The sequence below is a fragment of the Procambarus clarkii genome, chromosome 11 (genome assembly GCF_040958095.1).
Source record: "Procambarus clarkii isolate CNS0578487 chromosome 11, FALCON_Pclarkii_2.0, whole genome shotgun sequence".
In the NCBI taxonomy this organism is placed as follows: Eukaryota; Metazoa; Arthropoda; class Malacostraca; order Decapoda; family Cambaridae; genus Procambarus; species Procambarus clarkii.
This window is the reverse complement of record NC_091160.1, coordinates 36,052,523-36,072,305: the sequence shown is the minus strand read 5'-3', so window position 1 is coordinate 36,072,305 and position 19,783 is coordinate 36,052,523. Positions and strand designations below refer to the sequence as shown.

The 19,783-nt window shown below is 39.2% G+C and overlaps 1 protein-coding gene and 1 long non-coding RNA gene across 3 annotated transcripts; both read left to right on the top strand.

Annotated features, from left to right (window-relative positions):
* Window positions 1-949: 949 nt before the first annotated feature.
* On the top strand, window positions 950-7,762 carry LOC123758291 (alpha-ketoglutarate-dependent dioxygenase alkB homolog 6). 2 transcript variants are annotated; one of them, XM_069322590.1, is made up of 5 exons: window positions 950-1,145; window positions 2,589-2,641; window positions 4,963-5,139; window positions 5,989-6,093; window positions 7,308-7,762. In XM_069322590.1, exons 2-5 carry the CDS (start codon window positions 2,609-2,611, stop codon window positions 7,680-7,682), a joined length of 690 nt encoding a protein of 229 aa, XP_069178691.1. In that variant the 5' UTR covers window positions 950-1,145; window positions 2,589-2,608; the 3' UTR covers window positions 7,683-7,762. The 2 variants fall into 2 exon arrangements, with proteins under 2 accessions (XP_069178691.1, XP_045598451.1); XM_045742495.2 differs by lacking the exon at window positions 950-1,145 and adding an exon at window positions 1,152-1,365.
* Window positions 7,763-13,986: 6,224 nt separating this feature from the next.
* LOC138363431 (uncharacterized) lies at window positions 13,987-16,479 on the top strand. Its single transcript, XR_011228075.1, has 3 exons — window positions 13,987-14,756; window positions 14,899-15,027; window positions 15,408-16,479. It is a non-coding gene; the product is annotated as an uncharacterized lncRNA (long non-coding RNA).
* Window positions 16,480-19,783: the final 3,304 nt, after the last annotated feature.

Here is a 19,783-nt window from a genome sequence, read left to right as displayed (position 1 = left end):
ACCTTATCCAGAGCAGCTATGTCCTGAAAATGAGGTCTCCATCCTCGGATACAGTAATCCAAATGGGGGCGCACCAGAGATTTATACAGTTGAACCATTACCTTCTTTTCCTTATAGTCAAAAGTACGCTTGATTATTCCAAAAGTTTGGTTAGCTTTTCTGACTGCTGCTTTTTGGTTAGCACCGACCTGTTGTGTAACTGTTAAGTTATTTGGCTTCTGTTGGATGCCAACAGAAACTGCTTGGTTTCTGTTGGATATCAGTAGTCGAGGACCGGGCCGCGGGGACACTAAAGCCCCGAAATCATCTCAAGATAACGTGAAGAAGATAAGATAGTGCGTGGAACACCTGGGAAGATGTGGTAAGTGGGGCTTGCTGCAGATTCTGACATTTGTAATTTAAAAATTAAAACAATGCAAATTCAATTAAATACTGTATCAAAATATATGTATGCGTCATTTTTTTCATAGCAGTGTACTGCTACCATGTTCTTTATGAGGGATTACACAGCACAGGTCAAGGGCTAGCTAGGTTAACCTAATCCCATCTTACATGCTGGTTAGCCATTCATGAGGCGCGAAACCTTTGTTAATAAAACAAATCAACTTGCAAACTTTTGATATCTTCTAATATCCGCGAGTAAATGAAATAGTTATCAAGCTACAGGTATATCATACATTTGAAAAAAAGAAGAAATGTAAGTGCAGTTTTTGTTAGTTTAGTTCATTTATTATGCACCCCATACCCATCTTGTGGGCGGTAGTGGAAAGGGTTACAGAGGCACATAATGGGCTCAGGGACTGAACCCTACAATTCATTTAGCTAAGCAAGTTACAATCTTGATGAACTAGTTACAAAATTCAATATAAGTCGTCAAAATATATTTTAAGGACATTTTGAAGTAGAGAAAACAAAATAATGAACCACGAGTGCGCATCTCACATCTCACTTGTCATGTTTGTTGTTGTTTTGTCAAATATTGTAGTGTTGAAAATTTCTTCACCGACAGATGGTTCAGGCAGCCACCGGGAGGAGAAAACCTTCACGCAAACCTCACGCACCACAAAGAAGAAGACTGTTTAGCTTCACTTACAGTGCTTACCATCTTATAGGCTGTGGCCTACATCTTCAGGCTATAGAAGAGAGTACGTAGTGTACTCACCTACCTAATTTTACTCGCCTAATTGTGCTTGCGGGGGTTGAGCTTCGGCTTTTGGGCCCGTCTCTCAACTGTCAATCAACTTGTGTACAGGTTCCTGAGCCTATTGGGCTCTATCATATCTACACTTGAAACTGTGTATGGAGTCAGCCTCCACCACATCACTGCCTATTGCAATCCATCTGTTAACTACCGACACTAAAAAGGTTCTTTCTAATGTCTCTATGGCCATTTGAGTACTCGGTTTCCATCTGTGTCCCTTGTGTGTGTATATGACCTGTATTAAATAAACTACCTTTATCAACCCCTATCAATTTGAGAATCTGTATGTGGTGATTATGACTCTTCTAACGCTTCTGTCTTCCAGCGACACAAAGTTCAGTTCCTGTAGTTAACTTATATCTCTCAGCTCTGGTGGTATGTCCTTTGAACCTTTTTAAATTTAGTCTTGTGCTTGGCTAGATAATGCCATGATATAGTTGAATACTCCAGGATTGGCCTGACATATGTGGTATACAAGGCTGTGAATCAGTCTTTATGCATGTTTATAAAAGGCACTTTTTATGTTGGCCAACCTGGCATATGCCACGGATGATATCCTCTTGATGTCAGATTCAAGGGACAGGTCTGGCGTGATATCAACTTCAGGTCTCTCCTTTATTCTTGAAGGAATAAATGGCACAAATGGTCTCCCAAATGGCACCTTGTATCTGGCTTCCTGCTCTCTACACCTATCTTCATTATTTTACATTTGCACAGGTTAAACTAATAGCTATTTCTTGGACCATCCTTCAGTTTGTCCAGATCATTTTGAAGCCTGATGCTGTCCTCTTCTGTCTTAATCCTTCTAATAATTTTGGCATCATCAGCAAACGGGTTAGTGATACTAGCTGGTTATTAATACTAGATACTAGAGGTTATTGATACTAGTACCCTTCTGGCATCACCAGCACCCTTCTGGCATCACTAGTACCCATGTACAGTACCATCACTAGTACCCATGTACAGTACCATCACTAGTACCCATCTACCATCATTGATTATTTTACCATCACTATTTCTCTAACTAGATTGTTTATTCATTGACTGAAGGTAAATTGTACTATATTTTATCTCTCATTATCTTAAGTTTATGTAATATGTTTTGCTTGTTTAGTGTTTTATATATTGTTGAAAATAAAATATCCTGCCTGTCTTATAATTTAATTTGGTTTTATAAATTTAAACTTTAATACTTTAATTTAATATTTAATTTAGACCTATGTACATGTTGAATCCAGCCTCAATTTTTGTAAATTTATGTAAAAATAAAGAATTTATAATTCAAATGCAACAAACAAGTTTTGTGATCAGCCTTCCTTCTTGGCCTAGTATAAAAATCCAGTTTGAGGGAATGGATATATTTCTAATGGCATCATCTTTTTCCCAGATATCCACTAACAGGACACCATGATATCTTACAAGGAGTATAGAGTACAGAATGTGAGTCTCTTATTGTTCTAATGTTAGTTGTTTTCACTGTTCTCAACATACAAGAGTTTAGTAACTTTTTGTAAATCATATTTATTAATACTAGTATAGTGAATACTCTACTGCCAATTTGATGTATTGTAATTCAATAATATGCAAATCTTAACTGTATCATGCAGCTGAAATTTGAAATTTTAGGTTGGCATATGTAGGACCATGTCCTTCCAAAGTTTGTAAAATACAATAACAATACAGTATGTATATTACTTTTCCTGCTTACTTGAAATATTATACTGATCTCGGACTTTTCTGTATTCCCGGTTCAGATGTGTGACTAAATGAATATGGAGAGTGATTATTGTATGTATATTCTTAGGTCAGCCATTTCACTGCTTTAAAGATGCCACTTGGTACTGTAAAATATATACCTTTATAATTTTAATATATAGTTACAGTACAGTATAGCAATTGCTCTTACTAAATCCTATGATCATAGGATTTGATAGGTACAGAAGTGGAATTTTTTTTAGTTATGGTACTCTGCTTCACTTTAATGATTTCTTAAATGAGCAATACAAGAATTCGCTACGCTCATCTTGACATTCCAAATACATTGTGTGGTTGAGGGCTTCAATTTTATTATTTGTTTAATAATTACCTCTCTTGTCAACACTAAACAACTGAAATTATTCTTTTCACCACCTATGTAGATTTGTTCAGTTGCAGGTAAAATGTCGTGGTCTTATATAGTAAATACAATGTACCTGTACTTACAATACCACCCATTTCTTTGTCATCATCAGCAGGAGTTGATCACTCTTGCAGAATTAAGAATGGGGGAGGCTACGGAGAACAACTATCAAACTAGCAAAATATTAAAATATAAATAAAAAATATAAAAAAATTATGAAGTTTGTATAGCAGAACAAGCAAAGATAAATCCTCTGAAAAAAATTTCAGATAAAGTAGTTCAGTAAAGATTTTGGAAAAAAAAACTGGACCATTGAGAAATGAGACAATCAGGTAATCAGAACAAGTTAAAATTGGCTTAACAGAAATCTGATACCTTAACAGAGCTTTTCCATTTTATATTGAATCTGATTTCCCTGTGATCACCGTTCCATAACTCATTCCCTATTTCAAAGTTATTTCCCGGTGCTATATAGTCATAATGGCTTGGCGCTTTTCCCCTGATAGTTCCCTTCCCTTACTTGTGTTTCCTTGTTAGCATATTTTCCTGTTGTGATTGTCTGGTCTTTGAGGCTGTTTGCTTTAGTAGTCTATAGGCACACACAGCCATCACTGCCAGGCTGATCCAGTAACTTCAGCAGAATTATGTTGCTCTTGTTCCAGTGGCAGTTCCTATATTTGTTGGCGTGAGGTTGAAGTGTTCTGGAATTTTGATGTTTACATTGTGTACTCTAATTGAGCTTTTGGTACTCCATCTTTCCATTGAATATATTTTACACTTTCCTACCAGATCTCTCATTTCAGTAGAATTGAAATGTAAAATGTTGTAATTTTATTGTACAGGTTTGGAACCTACTCCTCCAGTATTTTTCATGTCTTTGGTATGAGACATCTCTCTTTGTCTCCTTCCCAAGGAGTACATTTGGAGTGCTTTCAGGGAGGGTCCCATTAAGTTAAGTGCTTCACTGATTTTCTTCAAGCAGTAAAAGTTCTCAGTACATTTTCTAGCTCTGCAACTCTCCTGATTTGAATGAGTATGTGAGAACTGAACACTATTGCTTAAAATATATAGTAGTACCAGTGCTTTGAAGAGTACCAGAATAGTTTTTGCTTCCCTTTTTTTTTATAATTGTTTCATTATCTGACCCATCATTTATCTGGCTGTTGCTATAATTGCTTTGTTGCACTCTAAATGTTAAGTTTTCATTCTAACATTATTATTCTAAGATCCTTGATTTGGTCACTCGTGTTTATGTGGAGATCTGACTGTATTGTGTATTGTATTATTTTTGAAAGTTTTAATATTAATTACAGTATTTACTTTCTGTTAAAACTTTTTCTGTCCATCATTTGAACACTATTTGACATTGTACATTTTTTAGATTATAAAAGATATAATTAGCTACTGTATCCGACTAGAAAATAACAGGATACAAAATGAATTATAAGAAGTGAAAGAAATTAGCTATAGTATATAAACTATACCTTGAAATAGATTTTAAATTAATTTTATTTGTTTAGTTACAAGATGTACAGGTAGGCTATTTCAAATGATTTGGATGTCTTGTGTAAAGCAGGAAATGGTTCCCATTCCAGTTTGTACACAGTATTAAATATTTTTTACTTGGTATTTGCACCATCAGGCTCCAGCTGCTGCATACTACATTCCAAATTTTATCACACAAGAGGAAGAAGAGTACCTTATGCAACAAATTTATGCAGCTCCTAAGCCCAAGTGGAAAGAGCTTGCTCACCGAAGGTTGCAGAACTGGGGAGGACTGCCACACCCTAAGGGAATGGTTGCAGAGCCTATTCCTTCGGTGAGTATCATAAATAAATACAGTATATAAATTAATATATGAGAGAGAAAGAGAGAGGAAATCTGAAATATCCTATAACTCCAATATTGTACTAGTAATATATCATGACATATCCTTACTAAATCTTTACTGAACACAAAACTAAGCATTTTCTCACTATTTGTTATGGCAACTACTGTACCACAATTCTTTCAATAAAACCCAACCTTGAACATCAGTACATAAGGGTCCCGATAGTACAGTTGGGTTCGTTCTTGATGCACAGTCGAAAATTCTGGCTTCAAATCCCGGGCGGGACAGAAATGGTTGGGGACATTTCCTCCTCGCCCAGTAGTAAGTAGGTACTCAAGAGTTAGTCAGCTTGTTGTGGGGTTGTATCCTGGGCGGGGTCAGTACTGTAATTCGACCTTGGAGGGGACACCTCGATAGAAGCCTAATGTGTATGAATACACTCTGGTAGCCAACACAATGTATTATTAATTTTATCATTGATAAGTATTCCTGTCACTTTCCTGCAACAAATATATTGTACTGCATAAAGTATATTTGTCATGATGCAGACATGTTGTTCGAAAGCTTGGTAAAACACAAACACTGCACTAACTCATACTTTGCAGTGTTAAAGTGTAAAGCTTGTATTAGGCAAATTTTACACTCTTCTAACTCATAAAAAGGGAGTACCTGTTCTCACTATGCTGTACTGAATATGCAAATAGTACACCATACTGTAATTCATATTAGTATGACTATAATTTCTCATTAAAGGGTAGTAACATAGTATTTGCACATGAATATTTGACCTTGGCATTCATGTTTTATTGAAAACTAAGTTGATTTATTATTTCACAGTGGTTGCAGGAACAAATGGAGAAGATAACTGCACTAAGAGCATTTGGAGACAAGACACCGAACCACGTCCTTGTGAATGAGTACCTTCCTGGCCAGGGAATAATGGTAACACAGTTTACTGTTCTGTCTACATTTATAAGATTGAATGGTGGATGGATGATGGTGCATCATTAAGGTACAATAACTGAAAGAACTGTAGTTGAAAAGTTAGGTGTTAGCTGATGGAACACAAAAAGTTGTGTTGACTGATGGGTTCAAAAAGTTACGTGTGTTGGTAGACAGGTGCAGAAAGTTGTGTGTGTGTGGGGGTGACGGGTATAAAGAGAGTATCGACTATTATCTTTCGGCAAAAAACTGAACAGATGACTTGTGTGTTAGATATACAAGGAATGTTTGGTTTGTCATACCAAACTGGTGAATAGGGTTGCACATACTCTACAGGTACAAGAATAAGAAGTGACAAGAGTAATTGATGAAAACAAAATCAATTCTATGATGGCAAGAAAAAAGGAAGTACAGATGGGAGTGAAATAATTGTGAAAAAAATAGCTCAGTTGAGAAAATACTTTGAAAGTCTAATTGTAGGAATTTTTTTGGTGTGAGAAGAGTGCAATATAGAATACCAGAAGATAAATCAGTGAAAGGGATACACTCATCACTACAGACACCAGAATGAGAGACAGCTGCTGGTGGTAAGGTATATAAGCAGAAATGATCAAATTGATTGTAAGCAAGGGAATGGAATGGATAATTATCTAAATTGTAGGTACAGGATGAGAGCTATGGTTGTGGTATCTCATCTTCCCAGTACTTTGTCATATGACACTTTGAAACTACATTACTGTTGGTTTTGTCACCCACCATCTTCTCACTTGTTCCAACCGTCTACCATTCTGTTTGCAAAAAGTGAACTTTCTAATGTAGTGTGTGTGTGTGTGTGTGTGTGTGTGTGTGTGTGTGTGTGTGTGTGTGTGTGTGTGTGTGTGTGTGTGTGTGTGTATATATATATATATATATATATATATATATATATATATATATATATATATATATATATAATACACAAATATACACACATACACACACAATACATTCTGGAGGTTAATTTTTTAAATCGGTATTTAGTGATGAATTATTATGATGTAGAACAAATGCCAAAATACTTGATGGATTGGAGCCGTTTATCATCATTGAGAGTATTAGTGTGACTTTCCATTTAAATGAAATATGTTGAAATATTTGCTTTATATGGTATAGAATTGTCCTATACTGTATGTTGTAATACGAAATGATGAAACGTTGTTATATTTGTTTTTCAGCCTCATGTAGATGGTCCCATGTTCTACCCAACTATATCTACCATTAATGTAGGTAGTCACTCAGTGTTGGATCTTTACACACCTCTTCCATCAAATGAAGGAATGGAGCAGTCCCAAAGTCTCTCAAGGCGACACATTGGGTCTCTCCTTCTGGAAGCAAGAAGTCTCCTTATTCTTCAGGAAGATATGTACACACACTATCTGCATGGCATTAGTCAAGTTACACAAGACACTTTATCCCAAGATATGTTTAATTTTGAACAATGTTCATCTATGCTTGGGGATGTTCTAACAAGAGGAAAGAGAATTTCTTTAACCATTAGACATGTCCCAAAAGTCCTTAAAGCAAAGTTAGTGTTTGGAAGAGGAAGATGATAATATAAGCAACGAGATGTTATTTTTAACTGGGAAATGTAAAAAAAATAATTATAATGTTTTTAATTGAGCCAGAATCACTGTTATTTGAATTTAACCCACATTACCTTTATACAATAGTAAGTAATTATAAAAAAAAGGCATAGTTAAAGATAAAATTATGTACATCATGTGCACTTCTAGACTCTATTCCAGAGTCCTAAATTGTCACCGCAATCATAAAATATGTACAAGAGAATGTTCTGTTTTTAATGCATCTCAAAGGACTGGTGCAACTTCCCAGGGCTTGGCTGAACCTTTCATAGCTCAGGAAGCTATAGAAGAGGTCCTCGCACAACCTGGAATAAAGCTAGTCTTTATAGAACTGTATTGATAAAAAGAGGATTTACAAACAATATATGCTAGTAATATTAACAATAAGATGAGACATTTACCTTGACTTTTAATAAATGCTTAAAATAAGTGTATGTGTTGAGACATGAAAAGTTTAAAAAAGGGTATTGCGGATATAGTATGGTCACTCAAATGTTTTTAGGCATTTGTAGGGCTTTGCAAGTTTTCAGTTATGCCACAAAGCTGGGGATTAACTTAGCTTTTGGTTCAATCTTATATCGAGTCCTTGTGTCGAGTCCTTATATCCAGTTACTTGTCGCTATAGTAGTAGCGACACGTAACTTGAGACCAAATTGTGCTAAAGTTGTGCTAAATTTAATTCATTACATCTCTTTAGGCTTATAAATAATAAAAATTTTTTTACAGAAACCATAATATTCAAGGTGTCCTTTGATATAATACAGGAGCAGGAGAATACAAGGTCGAGTTAGATTCAATGAGGATTTTATACAGCAAAATATTTGGTCAACTAAAAATTCAAGATATTAAACTAGATCAGTCACTGCATGTGGACCAATCATAATGTATGTTGTCAATAATTATACTGTATGTATATATTTTATTCACCTGGGCACTCGGAGACTGGAACCTTCGACCCCACAATTGTGAGGTCAGCTTTATCCACCATACTTTGAGGCAGCCTTAATAGGAAAGATTCCAGAGGCAACAAACTGCTGCCCAGCGGAAATTTTATATTTTCCCTGTGCTACTAAGGACAAATGAATTAGTGGTTAGTCATATCACCCACGTCATATAAATTGTCAACCACACTACTGTGAATATAAACATTTCATTTGCTTGGGCACCATGAGACCCGAACCACTGACCCCACCGCTGGTGGAGGCTATTAATAAATAATAACCTGCTCATAGCAAGGTGGATAGAGCTGTCTCTCGCTCATGGGTCAGTGGTTCGAGTCCTAGTGCCCAGGTGAATGAAATGTTTATATCCACGGTAGTGTGGTTGACAATATATAATACGAGAATAAAGTGCAATAGCACATTTTTCAATTAAAAAAATAACCTAATATGTTGAAAACAAAAGGAAATGTCGATTGAATATTTCAGGGTCCCAAACCAGGACCCTGAATATTTCTGCCCCGGTTTGGGACTGAAATATTCAGTCTACGTTTCCATGTGTTTTCATATTAGCAAGTTTTTATTTTCATATATTGTATGTATACTGTATATGTATGTATGTGTATATATATGTAATTATTTTATTACCTTTATATAATTATATATTATTGGTCCAGGATAATGACTTCTAGATTACCATCGAGGAAACTTATCAGCTTATGTGAGAGGAATTGCAAAACACCCCCATGGAGGGAGCTGATAGGTGATCACGGTATGGAAACATCATAAAACCACTGAAACGTCTTTTCAGAAAATCCCTGGACCAAGGGCTAGTCCCCCTGGATTGGAAGTATGCAAATGTTACCCCTATTTAAAAAAAAAAAAACTGCAGGAAACTAACGTCTGATCAGCCATCACACATCTGCAAGCTCACGGAGAGAATCCTAAGGGTGGAAATCATACATCTCGCAGAGAACAATCTTGTAAAATCAACGCGACATGGGTTTCTTGAAAATAGATCCTGCCTTACTAACCTGTTTACATTTCTGGAAACGGTAACCGGTTTTTCAGACAAAGGACTTCCGGTAGACGTAGCTACCGGAAGTATATGTCCTGAAATAACTTAGATTAACCCTCTAGTATCAGGGCCTTCTCCCTTTAATTGTAGTATCGACACTTGATACAATATTTTTTTTATTGGTGCTGGTGGTGATACTTTTGTTAGTACTGGTAGCACAAGTTTTGACTGGGAGAGATATTGGTAGTGACGGGTGGTGGAACTGGTGGTATTGATGGTGGTACTGGTGCTAATATGGTAGATATGCAGCCAGGTACGTGTGTGGTGGTGGTACTGGTGCTAATATGGTAGATATGCAGCCAGGTACGTGTGTGGTGGTGGTACTGGTGCTAATATGGTAGATATGCAGCCAGGTACGTGTGTGGTGGTGGTACTGGTGCTAATATGGTAGATATGCAGCCAGGTACGTGTGTGGTGGTGGTACTGGTGCTAATATGGTAGATATGCAGCCAGGTACGTGTGTGGTGGTGGTATTGATGGTGGTACTGGTGCTAATATGGTAGATATACAGCCAGGTACGTGTGTGGTAGTGGTATTGATGGTGGTACTAGTGCTAATATGGTAGAGATACAGCGAGATACGTGTGGTGGTGGTGGTGGTACTGGTGGTTTAACACAGAGAACAAGGGAGTTGAAGCACAGTGGGGTCCGGCCAGCAAGGCCCCGGAGGTGGAAATAGCCACAAGTATTTGGCAAGCGTGTGTTTATATTTATAGCGAGACCTCCTTTACTCACCACCGAGTGAATGTGCTCATCCAGATGACTACTTGTTTGCAAATAGAATGGTGCTTGGGACCACTAGAGGGGTATTGGATAGGGAGTGGGGAGGTATTTGGTGTACCTGCTGAGGGAGGAGAGGACAGGTGAGGTGAAATTAGAGGGGTGCTTTGAAGTACAGTTATGGTGGTGAGGGCCGGTGCTGCACGTTAGGGCTTTGTGGACACATGTTGTGTATAAGGTTTCTATAGAGAACAGATGTAGTGTTCCAGGTTTGTGTGAGAAGTTTGATGAATTGTGCTATAGACATATGTGTATAAATGACAAGTGTATGAGAGGCAAGCTTGGTTTTAAGGTTTACATGTGGTAGACATGTAATACAAATATGGTACTGGTGTAGTACTGGTGTGGCACAAGTGGATCACTAGTCTGATCACAAGGTAATTCCTTATACATAGGAATTATTATTATTATTAACATCTTTATTGACAAAATTAATTACAATTTTGCCTAATCTGAGGATTTCGATTAAGTCTTAAGTGAGGATAATTCTGGTGTTCACTGTCACACAGGACAAAGGGTATACATAAAACAATAGGTCTAAACTATAGGCGGAAGTACATATATATCAAGGTTACAATACAGAGGGAGGTCCTTACAAGCCAACTACTGATCATCTCCTGGGGATACGATTCCCAGGTATGGCATGCCAAATGTGTCAGTGTGTTGAAAGAGACATGTGAGGCTTGAGAGATGCAACAGGAGCTGAATGTTAGATGCCAGACGTGGAGTATAGCGGACCGTGTGGGTGGTATATCAGGTGTGTGGCCCAGGTGTGTGGTGCTCACCTGCCAGTACTTACCTATCAATGGCTACCGAGGAGTGAGATGGGAGGACGCCTCCCCAGGACATAATAATTAATTTTGTCAGGGGACAGGAAGCCAGAGTGTATTCATACACTTTAGGCTTTTATCGAGGTCCCTCCTTCCTTCAAGACCCCGCCTAGGATGCCACCCCACAACAAACTGACTAACTCCTGATTACCTACTTACCGCTAGGTGAAAGGAAATGTGCCCAACCATTTCTGTCCCGCGCGGGATTCGAACCCAGAATTCTCGATTGTGCGTCGAGAATGAACCCCGACTGTACTACCGGGACCCTACATGAATGGAGATCTCCCAGCACAGACGCCTCCGCCACGTGAAACGACAGTTACAGCCCCGCTCCTGTGCCAGGTAAGTCCACTACGGGCTCACCATAGCCTGTGCTACTTGGAACTTTTTGTTCCTAGAAGCTGAATCTTAAGCAACAACAACAGCCACATGATAGTGGAGGTGGGGGGGGGGGAGGGGGGGTGAAGGGATCTCTCAGGACAGACACCTCGTCGCCAGATGAAGTTATGTTTTAATAATACACATACAAATACGTATTTGAAGCTTAGGAAGTATTATTAAATATAAATGATATATGGTAACTTATGCAAATGTACGTAAGGGATTGATTGAGTGCTTGTTGAGGAAAATATGTTTAGTACATGTGCACTCACTTAGTTGTGCATGCGGGGGTTGAGCTCTAGCTCTTTGGTCCCGCCTCTCAAACGTCAAGCAACTGGTGTACAGATTCCTGAGCCTATTGGGCTCTATCATATCAACATTTGAAACTGTGTATGGAGTCAGCCTCCACCACATCACTGCCTAGTGCATTCCATTTACTTATTACTCTGACACTGAAAAAGTTCTTTCTAATGTCTCTGTGGCTCATTTGGGTACTCAGTTTCCACCCTTGTGCGTGTACCACCCGACCACCCGTGTTAAATAATTCCCCTGAGAATTGTGTAAGTGGTGATCATGTCTTCCCGAAAAGTGAGTGTACTGACCAAGTTGTGCTTACGGGGGTTGAGCTGTGGTCTTTCGACCCGCCTCTCAACTGTTACTAACTACTATTTTTTAATTTATTCCCCCCCCCACACGCTCACACCCAGGAAGCAGCCCGTAAGAGCTGTCTAACTCCCAGGTACCTATTTACTGCTAGGTAACAGGAACATCAGGGTGAAAGAAACTGCCCATTTGTCTCTGCCAGCACCGGGAATCGAACCCGGGCCTCAGGATTACGAGTCCTGCACGCTGTCCACTCAGCTACCAGACTTGTGTGAAACAAGAGCAGTGAGGACTGTCTGTAGGTCGGTCTGATCACATGGTAATTCCTTATACTTAGGGAGGTACCCACATGCCAACTATTGACCATATCCCCAGGATACAATTCACAATAGTTGCCTAACTCGGGTACCTATTTTACTGCTAGGTGAACAGAGACATCAGGTGAAAAGGAAACTTGCCTACCCGTTTCTCTCTGGACCGGGGATTGAACCCGGGTCCGTAGATTATAAGGCGAGCACATAAACTACTGTGATACAGTATAAGATAATATTAAGTGACGGAAGAGTGATCGTATCTCATGAAGATGAAAAAAAGTAAAAGGTAATAAAAGTTAAGAGGTGCCTCACGATGCTCTCTCGGCTCATTGGATTTAAGGATTTACGCTCCGCTATCATGACTTCTCATGGCTGGCGCGACGCTAAGTGCAGACCTCCGCTTCTCCACACACGAGATAGGATGTCTGGGCGGGTGCACATGACCAATGATGGCTGTACTGTGCACGACTAACGTGATTAAAGCAGACACACGAATGAAAAGTATAACAATAGGAATATAAATAGATCATTTAATGCAATTAATTTAATTATCAAGGGAAAGCGCCAAGCCATTACGCATACTTTTCATTCGTGTGTCTGCTTTAACCATGTTAGTCGTGCACAGTACAGCCATCAATCCATCACTCTTTGTAAAATCTCTTGTATGTATGTACCTTACCTAAATAAACATTTGATTTGATTTGATTTTGATTTGATTTGACTTTATACCATTTGGAAGGGGTCAGGAAAAGGATTTTAGATGGGACAGGGGAAAGGAATGGCGCCCAAGCACTTGGACGGTCGGAGGTTGAGCGCTGACCTGCATGAAGCGAGACTGTCGCTCTACCATCCAAAGTAGTTGGGTATGCAAGTACTGATAGGTAAATACCACGTGTGTGTCCCTCCAGGTCCACACAACACTGGGCAGTGTCAGCTCCTCATGCACTTGTAAACCCAACATGCAAAATAGATGCTAAAAATGTTGTAATATCTATTATAAACATTAATACATAGAGCAAGAGTTTCAGCCTCGTATGTATGGATATCATCTCACATTGGTGCTCAGCATGATGACAGAACTGCATGTGATATGTCTGAAACTGAGTTACATCTTGGCATTGTAATTTTTTTTCCGGGGGTAGAAATAGCCTAAGCTACTCTATCCCTTTGAGATGTATTTTTTCTTATCTCAATAAACATACTTGAACTTGAATTGCAATCTTGATAAAAAACGCAGTATTTCAGTAAATAATAGTAATAGTAAATAATAATAATAGTAAATTATTTAAGTAAATACTGCAAGTATATTATGTCAATAATATACTCGCCCCAAACTCTCATCAGCTTAAGAGGGCGTTATCATTGTTTGGCCGAAAAAATTCGGCCAAACACGAAAAATTTATAAAAATACTACAACGTTCTGGCAACACCGTGGTGCAAACCGTTTAATGTTATGATAATAAATAACGTAATTACAGCAAATTTTCCAGCCGCAATTGCCCGAAATCTGGTCCTCGCGGCTCGGGTGCGCCGTAGGGTGATGCGTCATACGTTGTAAGCGTCTAGTATTTCGCAATAGAGTGGAGAATATCTTGTTATGCATATACAAATTATAAACACACTCGCTGGCAACTGTCTTCTGTGAGAGGGAGGGGCTATAATCCGATTTACTGGCTTAGTCACCCTCTCAGTGTCTGTGCCGGCGGTCGCATGCCTGACGCGCTCGCACAGATCGTATTTTCTTGCATATACTGCACAATGGATATAGTATCGGACAAGAAGAAAGCTCTAAAGGCAAGAGCTCTACGCGTTAGCCAAGTAAAGAAGGAGCGTAAAGCCACACTGAGGCAAAACAAGAGTTCCCTTGAGTGAAGAGAGAGGGCAGCCTCCCGCCCCCACAACACACTACCTCGCCTCACACCCAGGCACCCACACCTCCTGTGGCACCTGCCACACCTCTGTGGCACCTGCCACACCTCCTGCTGCACATGCCACACCACCTGCGGCACCTGCCACACCACCTGCGGCACCTGCCACTCAAGATCTTAGACCTGCAACTCAAGACGTTCTCCCTCTTGATGTTGCAAGATGTTGCATATTTCAGACCAATTATATTAGGTTAGTATGTATTATGTTTTATATCTTGATACTATATCATAAATAATTGTAAATATAAAGCTGCTGTCTTTTTTTTAATTTTTTTTATTTTTTTTTTTTAATTTTTTTTTTTTAATAATTTTTTTTTTTTTTTTTTTATCAGGCAATCTTCATGGAACTTACACACCTTACTGAAGGAATGCCAATCTACAAGGGTGGTAATTTTGATTGAAATTGGTAGTTCATCAACCTCAGCCAAAGGTGGCTGAACTTTGACCTTCATTTTTTACAGGTAACTAATTTGCAACTATATGGTTGAATAACTTTTTTATTTATTATTCAATTTACATGGAACTTGCACATTATATGTAGAGTCTGTGCCTCTAAAAACTCAAGTTATATATTTCCCCTAAGATCATTTATTGATTTTATATATATTTATAAACATCATTTTGTTGCATAATTTTTTGGGTGAACTTTGAAAATTTGTATTATTGCACTAAATAGGTTTGGGATAATAATGCCACTAGACAACCTTTATTATATAGTATTGTGATAGCTGAGTATCATAGAAATAATATCAGTTGATATTTGTATTTGTTATATCAACTTTAAAACATGTAAAAAAATGGTTAAAAAAAGTTTTTTTTTTTTTTCTCCCTCTCTATTTAGGCTGCGATGCTGAAACTTGGACCACTTGCAGCCCTCTTCACGTGTAACACGTCAATAAATTTTCATTGCACTAGAACAACTTTTATGAACCCTAACTATCGCCCCCTTAAGGAGATGGGTTTGTTAATTCTACTTAGTCCACTAATTACGAATTCATACCTCTTCCCTAATTACAGTTTACACTCCTTCCCTACCTGCTAGAGAATGCTGAGGTGTGGACCGATTATATAAGGAATCGATAAGCGAATAATCTCCTTACGGGCTATTCATGCCCGTGCCACCTCTTGGGCGGCTTAATCTTCATCAATCGAATAATCTCCACGGGAGACATCTCCCATCACGCAGGGTGCAGTCACACCTCCACAGATCTCCAGTATCAGCTATTGATACTGGTAATGGCTCAAAAGGGCCACCACTTCCGGGTTATTCATGCCCGTGCCACCTTTTGGGTGGCTTAATCTTCATCTTCATCGAATAATCTCCACGGGAGACATCTCCCATCACGCAGGTTGCAGTCGCACCTCCACAGATCTCCATAAAGACTGTCAAGCAGTATCCTCCCCCGCGATAGCAGCTTGACGATTAAATGCGATCACAGAACTCTGAAAAGATTTACTGAACAAAAAATTGCACCACTTACGGGCTATTCATGCCCGTGCCACCTCTTGGGTGGCTTAATCTTTATCAATCAATCAATCGAATAATCTCTCTCCCCACCTCTTGGGTGGCTTAATCTTTATCAATCGAATAACCACACCACAGTCTCCGTGGTGTAGTACAGTCTCCGTGGTGTAGTGGTAAGACACTCGCCTGGCGTTCCGCGAGCGCTATGTCATGGGTTCGTATCCTGGCCGGGGAGGATTTACTGGGCGCAATTCCTTAACTGTAGCCTATGTTTAACGCAACAGTAAAATGTGTACTTGGATGAAAAAACGATTCTTCGCGGCAGGGGATCGTATTCCAGGGACCATAGGATTAAGGACTTGCCCGAAACGCTACGCGTACTAGTGGCTGTACAAGAATGTAACAACTCTTGTATATATCTCAAATAAAATAATAAAAAAAAAAATAATCTCTTACAGGCTATTCATGCCTATGCCACCTCTTGTATGGTTTAATCTTCAATCAATCAATCGAATAATCTCTATACGGGGTATTCATGCCCGTGCCACCTTTTGGGTGGCTAATCGTTATCAGTCAATCGACTAATCTCTCAACTACAGCCCTCTCCTGTTTCAGCCTTTCAGGTAAGTCCACTACGGGCTCACCATAGCCCGTGCTACTTGGAACTTTTGTTCCGAGAAGTTGAATTTTTTGAGATATATACAAGTGTTGTTACATTCTTGTACAGCCACTAGTACGCGTAGCGTTTCGGGCAGGTCCCTGGAATACGATCCCCTGCCACGAAGAATCGTTTTTTCATCCAAGTACACATTTTACTGTTGCGTTAAACAGAGGCTACAGATAAGGAATTGCGCCCAGTAAATCCTCCCCGGCCAGGATACGAACCCATGACATAGCGCTCGCGGAACGCCAGGCGAGTGTCTTACCACTACACCACGGAGACTGTTTAAAAACGAATCTAAAACAACAACGAATAATCTTGTTCTGTTCAGATATACATAGTTGCTTCGTACATTAAGCTGCAACCTGGCGACCAAGCCTCCTGTGGGCGACCATGAAGACCCCATCCATCTATAGATCTCCAGTATCAGCTATTGGTACTGGTAATGGCTCCAAAGAGCCTCCACCTACCATGCCCGTACCACCTTTTGGGTGGCTTAATCTTTAACAATCAATCAATGAATAATCTTCAGTCTAATTTCAACAGTGGTTCAATACAGACGCTTGAGAGATTCCTCACATCATCAACACCATTGTAACACGCGACGTATCCAGTTCCTACCCTCACAAGACGCTTCAGCTAACACACAGAGAAGACAGCCACACTCTGGGCGCATCGAGCTTCCAGGCTCTCATCCCGCATCGAGCTCCTAGACTCCGCCTGCATTTTAAAGCGCCACGCTCTATGACTCTCACCCCGCATCCGAGCTCTTTCTCTACCCCCGGCCTCACTCAGCTCTCTGCTCTGCTCCAAGATTCGTCTCAACTTCTACGACATTGCAAACAAACCGGTTGCTGTAAAAAGACTACTAAATAAATATGAAAGCCCCACTAAACTCTGCATGTGTATCTAATCAACCAAATAGTTGATCAATACGTTACAAAAGATTAACAAAGAGCATTCACTGACACTCAGGCCAAAAATCACGAGTGTAAAGGGTTATATGTTTGCAGGCGATGAGTCACAATAACGTGGCTGAAGAATGTTGACCAGACCACACACTAGATGGTGAAGGGACGACGACGTTTCGGTCCGGCCTGGATCATTTTCAAATCGATTATATGTTTAAAACCGAGAACTATATGTACAGACAACACAAAACTTCCACTAGGCATTAGGGCATTATAATCGCCAGAATTAGGCTAGGATATCGATACTTAATGTCAGGTAGCTGCAGGTAATGAATCCCCTAAGGGATTCCCCTGTAATGAATGAATGCACTTCATTACTAAACTATGTGAACAAGAGCTAGCATACTCTCCAACACTAAACCTGCAACTGGCTTGTTATCAGTGATTTTAGACCATGTGGTATGAGGCACTTTTAGCTCTGTAACTACACTAAAGAATATTGGAAGATATTCTTGTTCTGTATCAAGATTTTGTCATTGCGGGCTGATAGATTGGACTCATTTCACGTCCTTTCCTGATTTCATGTACGACTAACCATTCTGTGAGATGGGGATAGATGAACTTATTTTTGTTTGTTATGATATTATGAACTGTTTTTTATCAACACTTTGTAATTTTACATTGAACAGGATAGCAGAACATTGTTGTTTTCTGTAGTAACAACATTGCTTGTTACTACAGAAAAACAAATAGGACAGAAGCACTTCAATCTAGCAGTCGTTCCCTCATTTGTAAGAAATAAATTCATTTTACACGATTCTGCTGATTTTGCAACCCGTCCTCGACTCAAGTCCATTACATTCAGCGGTTAACCCCACAGACGCATTCATAAATTTTAACATGCTGTTCATTCAAAACGGGAATTTTCGCAAGTATAAATTAATATTATAATATATTAGCATATTGTGTATATATAGGCATAGGATAGGTTAGGTTAGGTGTTTAGGTTCTGTTGGCGAGTATTTGTATTTGTAGTACGTGGGTGAAGCATTTATAGCGTTGTGATTCGAACAAAATTAGTCAGTGAAGCACTTGTTCCGGATATGTTCGAACATCAGCAGTTGTGAGTCGTGTGTAAACTGCTTTTCATTCACAAACAGGGGGTTTGGCGGGTGCGTGGAATCACTTTTGGATCTTTGTTTGGAGGACGGGCTGTGATTTTGTTGGAATTTTGATCGAAATGATTAATGCATTTCATGTGTTCGAAACACACTCCTCCTAATGCTTCAGCCCGTCTTCCAAACAAAAATCTAAAAGTGATTCTATGCACCCGCCAAACCCCCTGTTTATGAATGAAAAACGGTTTACACACGACTCACAACTGATGACGTTCGAACTCTTCCGGAACATGTGCTTCACTGACGAATTTTGTTCGAACCACAACGCTATAAATGCTTCACCCACGTACTACAAATACAAATAATCGCCAACAGAACCTAAACACCTAACCTAACCTATGCCTATATATATACATTATGCTAATATATTATAATATTAATTTGTATTTTGGAAAATTCCCGTTTTGAATGAACAACATGTAAACATTTATGAATGCGTCTGTGGGGTTGACCGTTGGATGTAATGGACTTGAGTCGAGGACGGGTGGTATGAATACTGTGCTGCATGACTCAAGGCACAAGCACGTGTAAGGCTGTAAGATGCACAGAAGACTCATGGACACATATAGAGAATTGTAGGACTCATGGAAGACCGTCCGATCCGTGAAAATGTAAAAAGCATGTGCCAGAGTGAACGACTGTGAGACATGCAGACGTTAAAAGGTTTGTAGAAATGATGTATATTTATATGGCCGTAGGACATGTTGATGATTGTAACTAATGTAGAGAAACATTCAGCATGTGGATGATTGTAATACATGTGGGAGGGAGGGGGGGGGGTCTCTAGAACACGTGAATGGCTTTAGAGCAATACAAAAATTACGACTGCATGTATAGCTCACTCGAAGGACGATACAGGACTTGTGTAGGCTTCGAGGACACATTGTAATTGGTAGAAACGTGAATGCCTTTATCAAATCAAATCAAATATTTATTCAGGTAAAGTACATACATACATACAAGGTGAGATACAAAACATTGATGGATTTAAAGATAGAGCTA